We start from the raw sequence: 21,228 nt of genomic DNA on the forward strand, positions 1-21,228 counted from the left end.
CTGCATGCGGACGATGCCGGCACACCCTTTTTATGGGAGCAGGACATTGGGAAATGCCCCAGGCGTGATATCAGCCAATGGGGAACTGGCAGACAGGTCATGAGTCCCCTCGTTCTGTAGCTAAATTCATAACTGTCACAATGAGAGCGTTGGCGTCAGCCTACGACGCTCCCAGGCAAAGTTATGGCCCATATTCCATGTTGGGATAGTGTCCATAACTCAAGCCAGGGGTGGAGCAGTGCTTCCCTGTGAGGTCACTAAGGTAGGAGGGGACCTGGATCTGCCCAGGTTGATAACCCTACTTCGGCCATTTTCCAGTGGTCTTTTCGCTGGGGGCACGTGTAGGAAACATCTGTGGGAAGGATCCTAGAAACCTGGCCTAGAGCGCCCCCCTGTGGCCAGACGCAACAAGGTAACTGCTGGAACTGTGTATGCCTGTTTGTAACCCATGCTTTGATTGTAACTGTACTCTGACATATGTATATTCTGTAGATTCCCTATTGTATATATTGTAGTTCTAGTGTGCTTTAGGCTGATTAAATTATATAATTAATCTTGGGCTGTTCTGTTATCTCGATCTTGAATCCCACGTCTGTGTGTTCGGCTAATAGTTACCGTGAAGCGGTTGGTGGCAGCGAGTTGTGCCAAGGATTATTGTGGGGAGGCCAGTGAGATTCGGGAAGATATTATATATTCCGCCCGCGGAGGTCGGGGGAATATATACCTTACTCTCACCGGGGACCCTTCAATAATCGGCATAAGTAGTATAGCGGCCTCCTTGCTTATGGTCGGGCAATTCCATAATTGGCCTGACTATAAGAGGGGCGCTAGAGAGCGCGTCACGTGCTCTGTCTGTCGGTCGGGAGGTATAAAGGAGGGGTGACCCCCACTTGTTACCCCCCGATTGTGACGTACTGGTAGCCAGCGCGGGGGATTTCTGAGTGACCCCCCCGGTGGTTTGTGACACCGCTTATCCCCAAAAGAGACTTACCCCTGTCCCACACTCGGAATATCATAGCCAGTGTGGGATATCGTGCCCCATTTATCTGTCTTTGTCCCACATCCAACCGGCAACCTGGGTACTTCCATACTGATCCCTCTCTCACTATATCACCACTGGTATCATACCCTCCTTCTTTGCCCCAACCCCTCAGATGTTGCATCTGGGAGGCTATATAGTATATATATGGGTTTGGTACCGCCAGTCCTCCCTCCTCCCTTCCCCGCTGTAGCACTTCCAGTCGAATCCTAGCTTGCTTTTTCTTCCAAATAAGTTCCCGGAATATTGTATTAATTTTTACAAAAAATTCCCTACATATCCACACTGGAGAATTATGTATAAGGTATAGTAATTGTGGCATCATTACCATTTTAATTAAATTGGATCTGCCGACATTTGATAGCGGCAAACGGCACCAGGTATGCACTTTTGCTCTGAATCGCTGTAACAGGGGTTCCAGATTTAGGGCCTGGAAATCCTTCGGGATTGGGCTGACAATTACTCCCAGATATTTAAACTCCCGGACCACAGGAACTGGAATCTGTAAGTCCGAAAAGTCCCCCGGAAGGGGGTCCAACGGCATTAAAGCCGACTTGGACCAGTTGATTAGTAGACCAGACCTCTGTCCAAATTCCCGAATGATATTCATTGCCGGCAAAATCGAGGAACGTACCCTGTCTAAATATAAGAGTAGATCGTCTGCGTATAATGATATCTTTTGTTCCACGGCTCCACACCGAAATCCCTCTACCTCCCTGGATTTCCGTATTGCCACTGCCAACGGCTCCACTGCAGTCGCGAATAGCAAGGGTGAAAGCGGGCACCCCTGTCTAGTACCTCTTCCAAGAGGAAAAGACTCGGAGACCCTGCCATTAACCCTAACCTTTGCCACCGGTGAGTCATATAGCAGTTTTACCCAATTTATGAATCTATGTCCAAAGCCCATTTTCCGAAGTACAGCCCACATATATTCCCATTCAAGGCTATCGAACGCCTTAGCGGCGTCTAATGACAAAATTGCCCTTTCCCCCGGTACCTCAGAACTATGTTGAATTCCCAAATATAATTTCCTGAGATTCATAGATGTGGCTCTGCATGGAATGAAGCCCGTCTGATCACTCTGCACTATAGATGAGATGACTCGGGACATCCTATTGGCGAGCACCTTGGCCAGCAATTTAATGTCTGTTTGTAGGAGAGAGATTGGGCGATACGAATCCGGGATCTCTGAATCTTTTCCAGGTTTTAATATTAAGACTATTAAGGCTTCCCTCATAGAGGGCGGGAGGACCCTCTGCCTTTCAGCCTCTTCAAATACCTTAAGTAGTTTGGGTAGCAGTAAGGGTGCATATGCTTTATAAAACTCTCCAGGCAGGCCATCCGTTCCCGGAGCTTTTTCATTTTGTGTCTGGCCAAGCGCTTCCTCCAGTTCTTCCAATGAGATGTCCCGGTCCAGCAATTCCCTGTTTACATCACTCAGTGAAGGAAGAGAGAGAGCATCCAAATACTGCTCAATCTCAGTCTCCGTGAGGTCACAGTCTGATGTGTATAGCCGCATATAATACCTCTTTATTTCTCTTATTATATCCTCGCTTTCTGTTACAAAGTCACCTGATTCCGTCTTTAACCTATTTATATAAGAAGATCCTTCCTGTGCTCTAATGACTGTGGCCAGTAGGTGCCCCACGCCCTCCCCTGCCATAAAATAATTTTGTTTAAGGAAATAGCGTTTATTTTCTGCCACCGACATGAGATTTTCTTTGAGTGACATCTGTGCCTTCTCTAGAGTGTTTTTAGTTTCTACTGTTGGGTTGAGCACCACCGCAGCCTCCGCATCAGATACCTCCTGAATCAGACTCTGGGTGTAACATTTGGTTTGATTTTTGCGTATGCATATTTCTCTAATATATATGCCCCTTACCACAGCTTTCATAGAGTCCCAAACTATGTGTGGCGGTGCAGAGCACTCATTAACATGGAAGTATTCTAGAATGTTATCATGTAAAGATCCCCCAATAAGCTGGATCCAGAAGGGATTAAGTTTCCAGATAGGCCTGGGCAGAGTGACGGGGTTTCCCCATGCAAGCGTAACATGTATGGTGAGTGATCAGATACGCTTCTAGGTAGGTAGGCCACCTTTTGTGTATATGAGGCCATAAGTGCGTTTCCAATAGCCAGGTCTATCCGTGACATGGTGTGGTGGGAGCTAGAGTAACAGGAGAATTGTTTGGTTGTGGGGTGTTGGGCACGCCAAAGATCTACAAAACCCAGCTCCGTTAGCATTCTAGCAAATGAAGTCGGGGCGGCGTTCTCCGATATGTTTCCCGAGTGTAATTTATCTAGATAGGGATGTAAGTAATTATTAAAATCCCCTATCAAAAGCGTCGGCACAGATGGAGGGGAATCTAAAATAGACAATATCCTTTTTACCGGTTCGACTGAATATGGTGGAGGGATATATATCGCAACCAGAATAAATTGTATACCATACAGCGTGCAAAGCAAACATACAAATCTGCCCCCCGGGTCAATCACTGATTTGGTACATGAGAACGGGATGGATTTGTGCACCAACACACTCACACCCCGTGCATGGGTCGAGTATGTGGAATGATATTCATGCGCGATCCATCCCTTCCTCAGCCAATGAACATTATCCCTGACCATGTGGGTCTCGGAGAGACATAAAATAGCCGGTAAAAGTTTCTGTAGGTGAGTAAATATAGCACATCTTTTGTTCGCATCTCCGAGCCCTCTAACATTCCACGCTACAATATTTAAAGATGTCGCCATAAGCGTAGACTAAGATATGATCCGGACGGATACTTCATACCTGGAGGAGAGAGGCGTTCTCCACCGATTCTCAAAAACATTAGGTTGAGCGACACGACTGAGGCACACCACACTTCCCAAACAGATTGCATCATACAACAATAAACAAGAAAAACAAGGAGAGAGATAGGGCTCCGCACACCAGTGCGCAGTGCCCCTGCCCTCAAAATCAAGTGTATCTTACACATTTCTCCCAAATAGAGAGAATCAGGGCTAAAAACACGCCCCAAGTCCATGCAGGGAGGGGGTCCACAACTCGCTAGTGCAGCGGGTGTCCACAATGAACCGGCCGTCTCCCAACCTGGATCCTAGATGAATTTAACTGTAATGAGCTCACCAGCATAGCGTCCCAAACAAAAACAACGCCTGGCGGCAGAAAGGGAAATCTCAGGTATTCTTCCTCCTCAGGGATCTCTCATTGATATCCAGCCAAGACAATGCCGCCCCAGCCGTATCAAAAAAATGAGTCTCTCCGTTCGCAGCAATCCGCAGCTTAGCAGGGTACATCATGGAGTATGGCACTTGCAGGTTGCGCAGTCGTTTTTTTATCTCAATAAATTGCACTCTTTTACGTTGCACTTCCATGGAGAAATCAGGAAATATTGATCTCTTCCTCCCATCAATTGCAAGTTCTTTGATATCTCTGGCTCTGCGCAGGATAGTGTCCCTATCTTTATAGTGCAGTAGTTTAATCAGAATAGGACGTGGGGGTGCTCCCGGCTGTGGGGCACGCGCAGGGACCCTGTGCGCCCTTTCAATGGTGAAGAAAGGGGACAGTATGTCTTTTCCCATGGTGTCTTTAAGCCATTTTTCAAAGAAATTCAGTGGGTCATTGCCCTCCATCCTCTCTGGGACCCCCACCAGTCGCAAATTACTTCTGCGGGAGCGATTTTCTAAATCATCCACCTTGTTTAGCAGTGTGGAGATATTTTGCGTGGCCTTTCCCAGCTCTCGTGACATTGGGGGCAATTTATCCTCTGTTGTACTCACTCTTTCCTCCAACTCCCCCATTCTGACAGTCACCCCTTGCAGCTCACGTTTAATACAGGCCATATCTGAGGTGACAGTTCCCATCTGGCTGCTTAGAGTGGCCAATGTGGTATTGCAAGAGTTAATTGCTGCCAGAATGTCTCTCAGTATGGCCTCAGTGAAAACAGGTGTTGTTTGCTCCACATCTCCCCCTCCTCCCTCTGCCAGCACAGGCCTGTGTGTCTGCATACCTTGTGCTGCTGAACATGCAGGGCCCAGGGTACTCACAGTCTCACTGTCGGGTATGTTTTCTCCCTGCTCCAGGGCCCGTTCAGCGCTGCCATCGGGTGCCTCGTTGCAGGTAGGCTCTGTGCCAGGGGCCACTCTGGCAAACCGCTCCAACCTGCTTGCTACTCCCACTGCTCCAGCTCGGGATGGTGTGGATGCCGGCGGCGCCATATTGGATTCTTCAGAGGCACGCTCCTGCGCGTCTCTGTCCCTTTTATTGCTACTGCGGGTCGGCATATCCTGGCTGTGCTCGCTTCCCTGGGTGTTATAAGTTGTGTTGCAGCCCTCCAGGGTTGGTAGTGCCTGTCAGCAAGGCCGGTGTGCAGGATAATTCAGGATCCAGGCAGGAGATCACCCACGCTGCTTCCTCTCTACATGAGGTCCAGGCCACACCCCCTCAAGTATCTTTTTAATAGGAAGGGTTACGGTCAGGAGGACAATTCTTGGGTCTTTGCTTCTGACATTCACGCTGACAGATTGGTTTGTACCTTCCATCATGCTCATCCTGACAGACCCGGTGGTTCTGGTGAAGGTTCGGTGACCCCTCCTCAAGGGGGGGTACTTTTGTGAATGTCGTCTGTGTGGCTGCTGTGTTGATGCTCCCTCTGGTGGCCAGGAATAGTATTGGAGCTGAGTCTGAGCCTGTGACTCAGACAGGTGTCGGCGTTAATTGGGAAATTAGGAATATTGCAGACAAGCCTGCAGTATATAGGAGAGCACTTTTTGCCTTGCTGGTGCCGGTTATAATTGAATTTTTTTCAGTCTCTGGACCTGGCTTCGAGTTCTGTCCTTCTCTGTTTCCCTGTGCAAGACTTTTGCATATAAGCTGTTAAGATTTTTCCTTGCTTCCTGGTTTACACCTTAGGGTGTTTGTTTTTCTTTGTTTTGTATCTGTTTTCTTGCAGGTGAAGATTTGCCTTTTTAGTTTGGTGAGCATGGGGGTTCCCCCTTTGCTAGCTTTTCTGTAAGAAAAGGGAGTTTCTCCCTGTCTAACTTGATTATTTGCACTTTTGTGTTCTTTTTAGTATTTTGTCTCTCCAATTATTTACAAGAGTACCTGATATAGTGGGGGTGTGGTCGTTCGACCTTAAGGGCCATTTTACTATCAGGAGATTGGTATTTTTTCTGCAGGATTTTTGTACTAACTACAATCCGTTTCCTTTCCTTTGTGTCTAGTTAGTTGGGCCTCGCCTTTGCTAAATCTATTTTTTTCATCTGTGTATCGTGTTTTCCTATATCATCGTAATGTTTATATGACGGGGGCCATCTACTCCTTTGGGGACTTCTCTGAGGCAAGGTAGATTTCCTCATTTCTATCTGTGAGGCATAGCTAGTTTTTCAGGCTGTGACGAGGCGTCTAGATGTATAGGAATGCTCCACGGCTACTTCTAGTGTGGTCTGTTAGGGGATTGCGGTCAGCCCAGGTTCCAACTACTCTTGTTGTTCTTGGTGTTTTTCCGCTAATGGGAGTTTTTTGTAATCTTTGACGGTTACCGGATCATCAGATGCCTGTGCCATCACAAATCTGGGGTTTACTAGCAGCTGTGTGCTGTTATTAACCCCTTATTACCCCGTTTGCCACCGCTAGCAGGGCATTCGGGAAGAGCCAGGAAAACACCGGGCTTGTTGCATCTAAAGGATGCGACAATTCCGGGCGGCTGGAGGACGATATTTTTAGGCTGGGTCTCACCAGCCTGAGAATACAAGCCCCCAGCTGGCTTCATCATGACTGGGTATGGCAAATTGGGGGACTACGTCGTTTTTTTTTTTTTTTAATTATTTATTTAAATAAATAAATAAAAAAAAAGCTGCATGCGGTTCCTCTTCTTTTGATACACAGCCAAGATAAGGGGGGGGGGACTGTATCCATGGGCTTTATCTATGCTGGGTATCCGAATATCAGAGGGGAAGGACCCTGCACCAACCGCTTTATTTATTTTTATAGCTCGGTACTGACCCAAATACAGTGTTTGTCAGGGATTGCAGTCAGTCACTGTCACAAAGGTTGGGGGCGCTTCTGACTGCAACCAATTGCAGACAAGAGAACGACCGGTGGGTGGGGAAAGCAGAGAAAGCGTGTGTATGCAATCGTGGCACAGGAAGTGAATGTGTGACCCGGAAGCAGTGTGCCACCATGACACCGAGCCTCGGTGAGTATGAAGCACTCGCTTCATTCTTGTTTTCTTTCTTTTTTTTTTTTAATTTCTCGAGTGCCGAATCAGGATCAAACACCCTGAATCCCGGGCCTGGGTCAGGCACTCTGGCATCTTTGAAACCACGCGGATCCGGACTTTCCAGTTCGGGTCCGCTCAACCCTAATTAAGATATTAGGCCACTAAGATGTGGGGTTTTTTTTAGGTTCAAGCCAGTCAATCTTTTATAAAATATGTATTCATATTAAGTGAAATATACATGAAGACTCATAAATGGGCTTGTAAGTCAATGCTTTTAGGTGGTGTCTATCTCATACACTCCCTGACAGCTACACTCATCTCAGCACAGATCAGGGCATACCAGTATCGTCATCTACACTTAAGCTATGAGTTTGGGGCAAGCGTAGCACTGGATTTTTATTTTTAGTGAAATGAAGTGGTAAATAGAAAATATTGAAGTCCATTGTGGAGTTTTTTGTACTACATAAAAATTACTACCATAAATCTGTAAATATGCAGCAGGGTCCTCCTCCTCCTCAAGCCGTGGTTGCCAATTCCGGTTTCTTATGTAGATCAGCTACCTTAAAATGCATAAACCGTATATCACAGACATAGAAAAATATCTATTTCTGAATCAAGATTAGTTTATTTCTTTTTAAAAGAACATAATACAAAATATGCTATAACGCAAAATTCCAATAATTAACAATGCTTAATGAATATAAAGCTGCTTAACTACAAAAGAAAACACATTTGTACATACAGTAATGTGCATATGCACATATGATCCCGCACTTCACACCAGCTGCTGCAGTACAGTCCATGATCAGGTCAGTGCGGATGCTGAATAATCAGCCAAACGCAAGGACCATTTTAAGGTACAAGACATTTTTAATCAATTTTATTCCAATTTTTGGGAGCCAGAATGAACAAAAAAAATAGCAATTCTGAAATTTTCTACACCATTTACTTTTCAGTAAAATTGATTTGGGATAGTCAGATCACAGCGATATCAAATTTGTAAATTTTATATGTTGTGCTACTTTTGCATGCTATAAACACTAATAAACATAACTTTATTTTCCACTAACAGAGCTGTGTAAGGGTTTGTTTTTTCCTACTCCGAAATTGGAGAGGTAGTGGCAAAAAGATACCAATATAGGCAATTTTTGAGACTTTGCAAATGAAATGAGTATATTTAAAGTGAACCTGTCACTTACTTTTTTGGTACTCAACTGCCCCCAATGTCTTGTTAGTGATGCAATGTGCTTCACTAACATTTTTTTTCAAACAAACGTTCCCCGTATTTATCATAAATCCCCCCCCACACACTTTTTATGCTCATGTGAATGCATTACATAGCTTTTCTTCAGTCATAGGTGTGGTGCTTTTTTTCGGTTCAGTCATGATCCTCTTCAAATTATGCCCCCCCCCCCCACATGTCATTGTTTGCCATGAATGGCCAACTTCTCACAGCAATCTCACATATAATCCCATGCTTGCACATTGCTCCTTAGCTGCCAAGGCATCCGCACTGAAACTGTATGTTCCCATATTGGCTTCACATATGCACATGCTCCGGGTGCAATGCAGCGAAAGCACAAGGACGAGCTTAGCGTGTGTGCTCCTAAGAAGATATGAGAAGAGCCGAAGCACGTGCACATATGAAATGAATCTAGGGCTGCCCGGGCAGCCGACAGGCATGCTCAAGCACGGGATTTTATGTGGTCTTGTAGTGATAATTTTATGTAGACTTGTAGTGACAATCACAATGCGGGGGAAGGGTGCATAATTTTAAGAGCACTGTGACTTAAAGTAAAGTGCGCTATGACTAAAAAAAAAAGTTACGCATTCACATGGGCATATAAAGTGGTTTGTTTTTTTAATGATAAAAATGGGGATCTTTGTTTGGAAAAAACATGTTAGTGATGCACATTGCAGTAAGGAGTGGTGTGAGTTATATGAAATGAATGGGAATCTGTTAGGTGATTAATGATGCCCAAATTAAGAGAAATCGCAGAGAAAATATACATTGAAGATCAGTCTAGGGACAATAGCTGAAGACAGGACTAATCCAACTTCACCCTCAGCTGACACTCTCCAGTGCTGCTAGAGCTCATTGACCGGTCTTCTCCATGCACATAGGCAAAAACCTGTCAATCACCTCTAAGTATTGGCAAGAGCAGTAAAGGCGCAGAGCCGGACCAGTCTTTTCTCCAGCTATGGTCCCTGCCTTGATCTTCAAAATGTATTGTCTTTGTGATTTCCGTCAGTTTTCTTTTCTTTTTTTAATTATTAAAAAAGATTATATATCTCTGTACAATATTTCCCAGATTCTAAACATTAAAATGGCTTCTTTGTGTGAATTTTTGAATGTCAAATAAGCTCTGATTTACTGGTAAAACATTTCACACAGCCCCTAGAATGTGAATTTTCTGATTAATAATAAGATTTGTTTTCTGATTAAAACATTTTCCACATTCTGTACAGGACAACTACATTTCACCTGTGTGAATTTGCTGATGTTTAACAAAACTATGTTTCCAATTAAAACATTTCCCACAATCTGCACATGAAAATGGCTTCTCCTTTGTGTGAATTCTTTGATGTATAGCAAGTTTGGATTTCTTTTTATAACATTTCCCACAGTCTGAACATAAAAATAGCGTCTCTCCCTTATTAAATTCCAGATCTGTAACAAGTTTGGATTTCTCGCTAGGTTTCCCACATCCTGAACTTGAAAAACTTTTATCCTCTGTGTGAATTCTCTGATGTGCGATAAGTTTCGATTCCTTATGATAACATTTCCCACAATCTGAACATGGAAATGGCTTCTCTCCTGTTTTAATTACCTGGTCTGTAACAAGTTTGGATTTCTCGCTAGGTTTCCCACATTCTGAACTTGAAAATGTTTTATCCCCTGTGTGAGTTCTCTGATGTGTAACAAGGTTGGATTCCTTATTATAACATTTTCCACAGTCTGAACATGAAAATGGCTTCTCTCCTGTTTTAATTACCTGATCTGTAACAAGTTTGAATTTCTCGCTAGGTTTTGCACATTCTGAACTTGAAAATGTTTTATCCCCTGTGTGAATTCTCTGATGTTTAACAAGGTTGGATTCCTTATTATAACATTTTCCACAGTCTGAACATGAAAATGGCTTCTTCTCTCCTGTGTTAATTCCCTTATCTGTAACAAGTTTGGATTTCTCGCTAGGTTTCCCACATTCTGAATTTGAAAATGTTTTATCCCCTGTGTGAGTTCTCTGATGTGTAACAAGTTTCGATTCCTTATTATAACATTTCCCACAGTCTGAACATGAAAATGGCTTCTTCTCTCCTGTGTTAATTCCCTTATCTGTAACAAGTTTGGATTTCTCGCTAGGTTTCCCACATTCTGAATTTGAAAATGTTTTATCCCCTGTGTGAGTTCTCTGATGTGTAACAAGTTTCGATTCCTTATTATAACATTTCCCACAGTCTGAACATGAAAATGGCTTCTCTCCTGTGTTAATTCCCTTATCTGTAACAAGTTTGGATTTCTCGCTAGGTTTCCCACATTCTGAATTTGAAATTGTTTTATCCCCTGTGTGAATTCTCTGATGTGTAACAAGTTTCGATTCCTTATTATAACATTTCCCACAATCTGAACATGAAAATGGCTTCTCTCCCGTTTTAATTTCCTGATCTGTAACAACTTTGGATTTCTCGCTTCGTGTTGCACGTTCTGAACTTGAAATTGTTTTATCCCCAGTGTGAATTCTCTGATGTTTAACAAGTTTGGATTGCTTATTATAACATTTCCCACAGTCTAAACATGAAAATGGCTTCTCTCCAGTTTTAATTTCCTGATCTGTAACAAGTTTGGATTTCTCGCTAGGAGTTGCACATTCTGAACTTGAAAAGGTTTCATCCACCATGTGAATTCTCTGATGTGCAACAAGTTTCGATTCCTTTTTATAACATTTCCCACAGTCTGAACATGAAAATGGCTTCTCTCCTGTGTAAGTTCCCTGATCTGTAACAAGTTTGGATTTCTCACAAGGTTTTTCACATTCTGGAGTAGAAAACGCTTTATCCCCTCTGTGAATTCTCTGATGTGTAATAAGATCGGTTTTCAGATCAAAACATGTTCCACATTCTGAGCATGAAAATGGCTTCTCCCCTGTTTGAATCCTCGGTTGTGTAACAAGTTTAGATTCTTTATTATAACACTTCCCACAGTCTGAGCATGAAAATAGCTCCTTTCTTGTGTTAATTGCCAGATCTGTTACATGTTTGAATTTCTCGCTACATTTTCCACATTCTGAACTTGAAAATGCTTTATCAGCTGTGTGAATTTTCTGATGTGTAACAAAACTTGATTTCCATCTAAAACTTTTCCCACATTCTGTACATGAAAATGGCTTTTCTCCTGTGTGAATTAGCTGATGTCTAATAAGATTATTTTGAGAAATAAAATATTTCCCACATTCAGTACATGAAAATAGCTTCTCTCTTGTGTGACTTCTCTGATGTGAAACAAGATTATGTTTCCATTTAAAACACCTTCCACATTCTGAACATGAAAATGTCTTCTCCCCTGTGTGAATTCTATAATGCGAAACAAGTCCTGATTTCTTTGTAAAACATTTCCCACATTCTGTACATGAAAATGACTTCTCCCCTTTGTGAATTATCTGATGTGAAACAAAATTGGATTTTTTTTTATATTTCCCACAGTCTGAGCATGAAAATAGCTCATCTCCTGTATTAATTCCCTGATATGTAACAAGTTTGGTTTCTTCACTAGGTTTCTCACATTCTGAACTTAAAAATTGTTTCTCCTTTTTATGAATTCTTTGATGTTTAGAAAGGTTGGATTTATTGTCATAATGTTTGCCACAGTCTGAACAGGAAAATGGTTGCTCTTGCATGTTAATTCCCTGCTCTATAAGTTTGGATTTCTCGTTTTGTCTATCACATTGTGAACTTGAAAGTGGTTTATCTCTAGCATGAATTCTCTGATGTGCAACAAGATTTGTTTTATAATGAAAACATTTCCCACAATCTGTACATGAAAACTGCCTCTTCCCTGCATTAATTCTCTGACGTTTAAAAAGTTTGGATTTCTTGTTATAACAATTTTCAGAGTCCAGACATGTCATTGGCTTCTCTCCTTTGTTAATACCCTGATCTGTAACAAGTTTGGATTTTTCACTTTGTTTTCCAATGTCTAAACATGAACATAATTTATTCCCTGTGTAAACTCCCTGATGTGTAACAATCTTCTTTTTTTTATTAAAACCTTTCCAACATTCTGAATATGGTTTCTCTCCTATATGAGTTATTTGATGTTCAGCAACACTTATGTAACTTTTTTCTTCAACAATGGTCTTTACAGAAGCAGCAGAAAACACCTGTTGAATACCATCAGATGACGTTTTTTTTCTGAAAAGGGCTTGAGATGTATCTGGGATAATGGTGCCGTCTTCACATGTATTTGTGATATCATGTTCATCTGTTGCAAAATCTGAAAATCTCCTTGTACACTTATCTGCCAAGAATAAAGTGGATTTTCGTTTTTAAATAAAACTGCATTGAAATTAAAATTTATATCATATACTTTACAATTTATATGGAAATGCTATAATGTATTTAATTAACAACTGACACAGACACTAGTCAACAAAAATGGGACTAGTAGGGGAGTGTGGCCATAAGCCAGGGCAACAGGACATAATTGGGAGAGCCCTGAGCCCCTCAAAATAAATCTGCTCAATCCAGCTGATCTGGTGTGCCATCCAGTGCCTGGTTCACTTTTTTTTGGATGCTCCATACTGAGGAGATCCCCGGGCCTACTCCTATCAACTCATCCCAAATATGACAGCTGAGGCATATCGAAGGACGAGAAGCCGCAGCCTTTCCAGTGAGCCATCGCCTACTTAAGGATACAAGAGTCGGGTTGCGGACCTCAAGTGCTGAATCCCTGGTGTTCGATAGGGAGCCCTCAAGGTAGAGGGGTCCCTTGATACCCATGATGGGTAAAATTCCCTTTAGCCTCCGTTAGTGAAGTGGGACCCGAGTCTGCCTCACATGCCGGAACCTGTAAAACTACTATTATGTGCTGTACATCCTATCAATAGGGGACTTCCTCTTCTCTGCTACATTTGAGGGTTCTTCTGGCTTAACAGGCCCCCTTCAGGGAGATCAAGATTACGGAGGGCGAGCCCGTGCGTGGTCCTCCTGCATCTGTCAGGAATCCTGCTTGGCATTGTTGGAAGATGCCGCTGTCACCCTCAGGGGCATCCAGAAATAACGGACACAGGCTCTGCATGATCTTCAGTAGCAGTTTCTATCTCACACTACTGCCACCTGGGGGCCACATATTGAAGTGCACAATACTTTCCATATAATAAACCTGACTGGCCCTATACCACCATCTACTGGTCAAAGTGGATTACAACAGGCCCTAGACCACAAACAATAGATCACCACTTCACACAAGGCAATGTGGCCTATAGCTGTCATTACCATATAAAGAAGATACACTTACCAGCTTTTTTTTTTTTGTTAACCCACAATGCCAACCAACAGTCTCATTCTCTATATATAAAAAAAGGCTCCATTACATTTGACCTTATAGTTAGCTGGCTAAATAGATCAAACATGATGTAGACTAGTGAGAAAAAAGTCCTTTGAACTATATAGAGCCAAACACCAGACATTGACTGTTTTCTCTACCTAAACCCTCGGGAATGTCCTGGAAATGCCAATATTATGATACAAGACCCTCGTCATCAGCTTCACATTCCACAATGTGTGGCACTGGGCTGACCCTTACAATATTCAGTAAAAAATACTGTAGTTGATGATTACTACAATATAATTTTACTGGCCCTAAACTAAGTTTATTTGTATTTATTTCTTAGTTTACAGAAAAAAAAAAAATCAGGACGCACGCACAGATGTGCTGCAAAAAGGGTGGGTGGGGGGACTAGGTGGGATGGAAAAAAAGATGGATGGAGGATGGAAGAGGGGGCAACAGATGCAGGAGCGGCGGAGGATGGGGGAAGGGCGTGGCGGATGGGTGAGGGCGCAACAGATGCCGGAGCGGCGGAGGATGGGGGAAAGGCGTGGCGGATGGGTGAGGGCGCAACGGATGCAGGAGCGGCGGAGGATGGGGGGGGGAGATTGGGGATAGCTACCTTACAGGATGGATCTAGGCAGCAGGATCGCAGCAGATGGAGGCGGCAGCAGGCCACGCCCACTAACCACACCCATTTCACAGTCACGCCCATATCCACTCCCCATCCACACCCATTCAGCACGGACACGCAGGCAGCCGGTGGGCCCCCAGCACGGACACGCAGGCAGCCGGCGGGCCTCCAGCACGGACACGCAGGCAGCCGGCGGGCCTCCAGCACGGACACGCAGGCAGCCGGCGGGCCTCCAGCACGGACACGCAGGCAGCCGGCGGGCCTCCAGCACGGACACGCAGGCAGCCGGCGGGCCTCCAGCACGGACACGCAGGCAGCCGGCGGGCCTCCAGCACGGACACGCAGGCAGCCGGCGGGCCTCCAGCACGGACACGCAGGCAGCCGGCGGGCCTCCAGCACGGACACGCAGGCAGCCGGCGGGCCTCCAGCACGGACACGCAGGCAGCCGGCGGGCCTCCAGCACGGACACGCAGGCAGCCGGCGGGCCTCCAGCACGGACACGCAGGCAGCCAGCGGGCCTCCAGCACGGACACGCAGGCAGCCGGCGGGCCTCCAGCACGGACACGCAGGCAGCCACAGTGAGGCGGCCGGTCGCCCGCACAGTGAGGCGGCCGGTCGCCTTCACAGACAGGCGGCCGGCCGCCTTCACAGACAGGCGGCGGGCCGCCCGCACAGAGAGGCGGCCGGCCGCCCGCACAATGAGGCGGCGGGCCGCCCGCACAGACAGGCGGCGGGGGGCGCCCGCACAGACAGGCGGCAGGGGGGCGCCCGCACAGAAAGGCGGCAGGGGGGCGCCCGCACAGAAAGGCGGCAGGGGGGCGCCCGCACAGAAAGGCGGCAGGGAGGCGCCCGCACAGACAGGCGGCAGGGGGGCGCCCGCACAGACAGGCGGCAGGGGGGCGCCCGCACAGACAGGCGGCAGGGGGGCGCCCGCACAGACAGGCGGCAGGGGGGCGCCCGCACAGACAGGCGGCAGGGGGGCGCCCGCACAGACAGGCGGCAGGGGGGCGCCCGCACAGACAGGCGGCAGGGGGGCGCCCGCACAGACAGGCGGCAGGGGGGCGCCCGCACAGACAGGCGGCAGGGGGGCGCCCGCACAGACAGGCGGGCGCCCGCACAGACAGGCGGCAGGGGGGCGCCCGCACAGACAGGCGGCGGGGGGCGCCCGCACAGACAGGCGGCGGGGGGCGTCCGCACAGACAGGCGGCAGGGGGGCGCCCGCACAGACAGGTGGCGGGCCGACCGCACAGACAGGCTCCGGCCGGGGGTGAGGGGGGAGGGAGGGAAATCAGCGCTGGGGAGATTAGTTTACTGTACCAGCAGCAGCACAGGCAGCGCTCCTCTCTATGCCACGTCTACTAGGATGGTAGGAGGGAAAAGAAGGGAGGCGGAGAGAGAGTGGGTGGGCGGAGGCCGGGAGCCGGCCGTCCCGCCCGTGGTAACGGGACAAACAACGTAAAGCGTGAAAGTCCCGCTGTATCCGGGACGGTTGGGAGGTATGTATACAGCATGTTAGAATGTGTACATAAGATCCCGCTGGTGGTGGCCGCAGATTATAGGCCCCAAATCTGGTGACAGGTTCCCTTTAAAGTGAACCTGTCAGGTGCAATATGCACTCAGAGCCAGGAGCAGTTCTGGGTACATATTGCTAATCCCTGCCTAACCGTCCCTGTATACACTAGCATAGATAAAGAGATCAAGAACAAATATTTTTAAAGATCTTATATCTTATGCTAATGAGCGCGGGGACTAGTCCGAAGGGCGTTACTTCACTTGGCTAGTCGGCTCGCATAGCATGTTAGCATGTTATTACGCCCCTGTGTGAGTACTAACACGCTATGTGAGCCGACCTGCCAAGTGAAGTAACGCCCTTGGGACTAGTCCCCGCGCTAATTAGCATAAGATATAAGCTCTTTAAAAATACTTTTTCTATAGATGCCTTTATCTATGCTAGTGTATACAGGGACAGTTAGGGAGGGATTAGCAATATACACCCAGAACTGCTCCTGGCTCTGAGTGCAGATTGCACCTGATAGGTTCCCTTTAAAGGGAAACTGTCACCAGAAATTTAGAAAAAAAAATAAAAGATTCCCCTCTGCAGCTCCTGGGCTGCATTCTGGAAAGGTTCCTGTTGTTATTGTGCCCCCTTTGAGACCTAAAAAAATACTTTATGAAGTCTTACCTTTTCGTATGCAAATCTGTTTTTATGGTCACGGGGGCGGGCTGCCTGGCGTCCGTTATTCCCCCTCCTGCTGCTGTACGCCGTCCCCCATTGCTCATTTCCATACATGAGGACGCCCTCCTCATGTAACTGTCCTCCTGAAGTTTTGTGCATGCCCAGTGCCACTCTCGCGGGAGTGAGCACTGTGCAAAGTGTGAACGCTTTTGAGGTGATTGCGCAGGCGCGAGATTATGGGCGGTGCTGTGATTGTCATCAGCAGCGTCATCCAAGTACCCACCCATAATCTCGTGCCCACGCTTCTCACTCTGCCTCCACTGTTATGCGCAAGCACTGTCCATATGAACCATGTTACCTATTACCGTGGGCACGAGATTATGGGCGGCGCTGTGATTGTCATCAGCAGCGTCATCCAAGTACCCGCCCATAATCTCGTGCCCGCGCTTCTCACTCTGCCTCCACTGTTATGCGCAAGCACTGTCCATATGAACCATGTTACCTATTACCGTGGGCGCGAGATTATGGGCGGTGCTGTGATTGTCATCAGCAGCGTCATCCAAGTACCCGCCCATAATCTCGTGCCCGCGCTTCTCACTCTGCCTCCACCGTTATGCGCAAGCACTGTCCATATGAACCATGTTACCTATTACCGTGGGCGCGAGATTATGGGCGGCGCTGTGATTGTCATCAGCAAAGTCATCCAAGTACCCGCCCATAATCTCGTGCAAGCAGTAATAGGTAACATGGTTCATATGGCCAGCACTTGCGCATAACGGTGGAGTCAGAGGGAAAAGTGTGGGCACGAGATTATGGGCGGGTACTTGGTTAACGCTGCTGATGACAATCACAGCGCCGCCCATAATCTCGTGCCTGCGCAATCACCTGAAAAAGCGTTCACATGCGCAAAACTTCGGGAGGACAGTTACATGAGGAAGGCGTCCTTGTGTATGTAAATGAGCAATGGGGGACTGCGTAAAGCGGCAGGAGGGGGAATAACGGACGCCAGACAGCCCGCCCCAGTGACCATAAAAAACATTTGCATACAAAAAGGTAAGACTTCATAAAGTATTTTTGTAGGTCTCAAAGGGGGCACAATAACAACAGGAACCTTTCTAGAAGCAGCCCAGGAGCTGCAGAGGGGAATCTTTTATTTTTATTGTGAAATTTCTGCTGACATGTTCCCTTTAACTGGTAGGGGAGCCAGGATAAAGCAGAGCTGAAGCTGTTGGGAAGCTAGGACCCAGCAGCTCCACAGGCAGGAGACCACTGATCGGTAAGCTAATAGAAGTTTGCAGATGTCACTCTGCATAGGTTATTGTCAGTGCTATCTGCAGGAGAGAGAAGCGCTGATTGCACGGTCTCCTCAGCTTCCTGACTCCCCGCGTGTCTGCAGCAGTGAGAAGCCGCACACGGGGAATCAGAGAACAGCTGCAGGGAAACGCAGGCTTCGGGACTAGGGATGTCCGCTCTGGGGGAGGGGGGGTCGGCTCTGGTGCAGGGGGGTCGCTCTGCTGCAGGGGGGGGGGGTCGCTCTGCTGCAGGGGGTGATTCATACCTCAGCAGCAGTCACAGGAGTAGGTGCGCGCTCGGCTCTGTAATGAATAGAAGGGAGAAACAGCGAGGCGGGGCTACAGTGGGTGGGTGGAGCCCGGGACAAACAGCCTCACGGGCGGGACCCGGGATCAAAGGCTCAGAAGAGGGACTGTCCCGCTGTATCCGGGACGGTTGGGAGGTATGCTATTGGTTTTTGGTCTTGAGTTATATATGGGCAAAGTTAGGCATAAATTTTATGCGAGGCGTTTTACAAGCTACTTTGACACAAAATTGTGGCCGAAATATTGTTTTGTCATAGCCGGTAATAATTTTATTGTGTTTAGCAGCAAACGTTGAGCTAGTATGCCAAATTTCAGCATCATAGCCAGTATAGAACTCTAATGGCTATGTGCCAAAGTTTGCAAAATACTCTTAGCTTAAGCCGCAGGCTTGGTGGAACCTCCAGTGAAAGGTCAACAGTGCCCAATGTATTTGAGATCTGGCCCTAAAAATTTACAGAACCTCTTTTCAAACATACATGTACATCCTTATAAATTTTCAGCAAAATCAGAGAAGGTCGAGTGGGGACCACTGGTCCACTTGACATGGAATACCTCATATTTGTACTCATTATGGCCCCATCCTTGTAAATATACCTCATCCTGGTAAATGTCCTCCATCGTGGTATATATCCCCGATTCTGGCATGTTCCCTCACGGTGGTAAATGTACCCCATCCTGACATATTGCCCATCCTTGTAAATATTCCCCCATCCCAGCATGTACCCCATTCCTGGTAAATGTCCTCCATCCTGGTAAATATTCCCCATCTTAACATGTTCCCCATCCTAGTAAATATTCCCCTTCCTGGTAAATGTACCCTATCGTGCATGTTTCCCCCATGCTGGCATGCGTGTTTTCCCCCATGCTGGCATGCGTATTTTCCCCCATATGCTGGCATGCATGTTCTCCCCCCCCCCATATGCTGACATGCGGGTTCTCCCCCCCCCATATGCTGGCATGCATGTTCTCCCCCCCCCCCATATGCTGGCATGCGTGTTCTCCCCTCCCCCATATGCTGGCATGTATGTTCCCCCCATGCTGGCACTGCCCCCCGCCATCCCCACCTTGGCACAGCTGCACAAAAGTTATAAAAAAAAACAAAAACAAACAAAAAAAAAAAAATTACACAACACACCTTCCAGCACTCGCTCCACCGCTGCGCGCCGCTGGGTCCTCAGTTCCCACTCGGCCAGAAGACGTCATTACGCCGGCGCCACTTACTGACGCTCCTCCGTCTCCTAGGCAATAGACCTGCAGCCTGGGAGAGGAGTGTCAGAGCAGAGAAATGTCTCCTCCGCTGCAACACCGCTTTGAACTGCCGGCGTGACCACACCAGCAGTTCAAAGCGGCAGGATGAGGACACAGCGCGCGTGCCAGCATAAAGGGCTCTGCGTGCCCAGTCTGGCAAGCGTGCCATAGGTTCGTCATCACTGTTATATACTGTACAAAAGAAACAAACATCTGTCCCCAGGTCAATTACAGATTTGGTAGAGGAGAATGGGATGGATTTGTGCACAAATATACTGTATTCACACCCCTTGCGTGGGTTGAATACGTGGCATGATATTCGTGCACAATCCATGTTCTCAGCCAATGAATGTTATCTTTCACTATGTGGGTCTCAGACAGACACAAAATCGCCAGGAGGAATTTTTGTAGATAGGTAAAAACCACGCATCTCTTATTTGCATCCCCAAGCCCCCTAACATTCCATGTCATAATGTTTATTAATGTCGCCATAAGTGTGAACTATAAAATGAAATCGAGAAAATATCGCTGTCTACCGGGGTAGAGAGGTGGGCTCTGCCACTGCCTTCTGTCAGTGGACAAAGCGACACAGCTGGAGCGTACTGTATCCAACATACATAAAGAATAGGACAGAAAGTAACAAAATAAGACAAGGATAAAAAAGAGAATTTTGTTTACTTACCGTAAATTCTTTTTCTTATAGTTCCGTATTGGGAGACCCAGACATTGGGTGTATAGCTTCTGCCTCCGGAGGACACACAAAGTACTACACTAAAAAGTGTAGCTCCTCCCTCTGAGCATATACACCCCCTGGATCACCAGATCTAGCCAGTTTAGTGCAAAAGCTGAAGGAGAATAGCCACCCACAAGTAAAGACAGAGCAAGAACCGGAACAACCGGAGCCTCTGTCTACGACAACAGCCGGTGATAACACGCGGAACAAGAAACTGCCAACAGGCAGGGTGCCGAGTCTCCCAATACGGAACTATAAGAAAAAGAATTTACGGTAAGTAAACAAAATTCTCTTTTTCTTTATCGTTCCTATGGGAGACCCAGACATTGGGACGTCTCAAAGCAGTCCATGGGTGGGAATAAACAGAAAACTGAGAAGTAGGCGGAGCCTAACTTCCCAAATGGGCGACAGCCGCCTGAAGGATGCGTCTGCCCAAGCTCTCATCTGCCGAAGCATGAGCATGCACTTGGTAGTGCTTTGAAAAGGTATGCAGGCTAGTCCAAGTGGCAGCCTGACAGACTTGCTGAGCCGTAGCCTGGTGCCTGAAAGCCCAAGAGGCACCGACAGCTCTGGTCGAGTGTGCCTTGATCCCCGGCGGGGGAGGCACCTGAGTACACTGGTAGGCATCGGAAATGGCCGACCTAATCCAACGAGCTAAGGTCGGCTTAGAAGCAGAGAGGCCCTTACGCCGACCTGTGGTTAGCACAAAAAGAGAGGTGCACCGCCTAAGAACAGCGGTGCGAGACACATAGATCCGGAGCGCCCGCACCAGATCCAGAGTATGCAACGCTTTTTCAAAGCGATGAACAGGAGCCAGACAAAAGGAAGGCAGGGAAATGTCCTGGTTAAGGTGGAAAGGAGAAACCACCTTAGGGAGAAAGTCTGGAGTCGGACGGAGAACCACCTTGTCTTGATGAAAAACCAAAAAAGGTGACTCCGAAGAGAGGGCAGCCAAATCAGAGACTCTCCTGAGGGAAGTTATGGCCACTAGAAAGACCACTTTCTGTGAAAGACGAGACAAAGAAACCTCCC

General features: G+C 47.0%; 1 protein-coding gene across 1 annotated transcript in view; it reads right to left on the minus strand.

Moving 5' to 3' along the window:
- Positions 1 to 8,975: 8,975 nt before the first annotated feature.
- LOC142312828 (uncharacterized) overlaps positions 8,976 to 21,228 on the minus strand; it is a gene marked incomplete at its 5' end in the record, with an annotated part of 95,678 nt that continues 83,425 nt past the window's right edge. The window contains one exon of the mRNA XM_075351814.1: positions 8,976 to 12,778. Within this exon, the coding sequence (XP_075207929.1) occupies positions 9,738 to 12,778 (3,041 nt within the window). The remainder of the gene's footprint in view (positions 12,779 to 21,228) is intronic.

Source organism: Anomaloglossus baeobatrachus, chromosome 5, assembly GCF_048569485.1.
Source record: "Anomaloglossus baeobatrachus isolate aAnoBae1 chromosome 5, aAnoBae1.hap1, whole genome shotgun sequence".
Lineage (NCBI taxonomy): Eukaryota > Metazoa > Chordata > Amphibia > Anura > Aromobatidae > Anomaloglossus > Anomaloglossus baeobatrachus.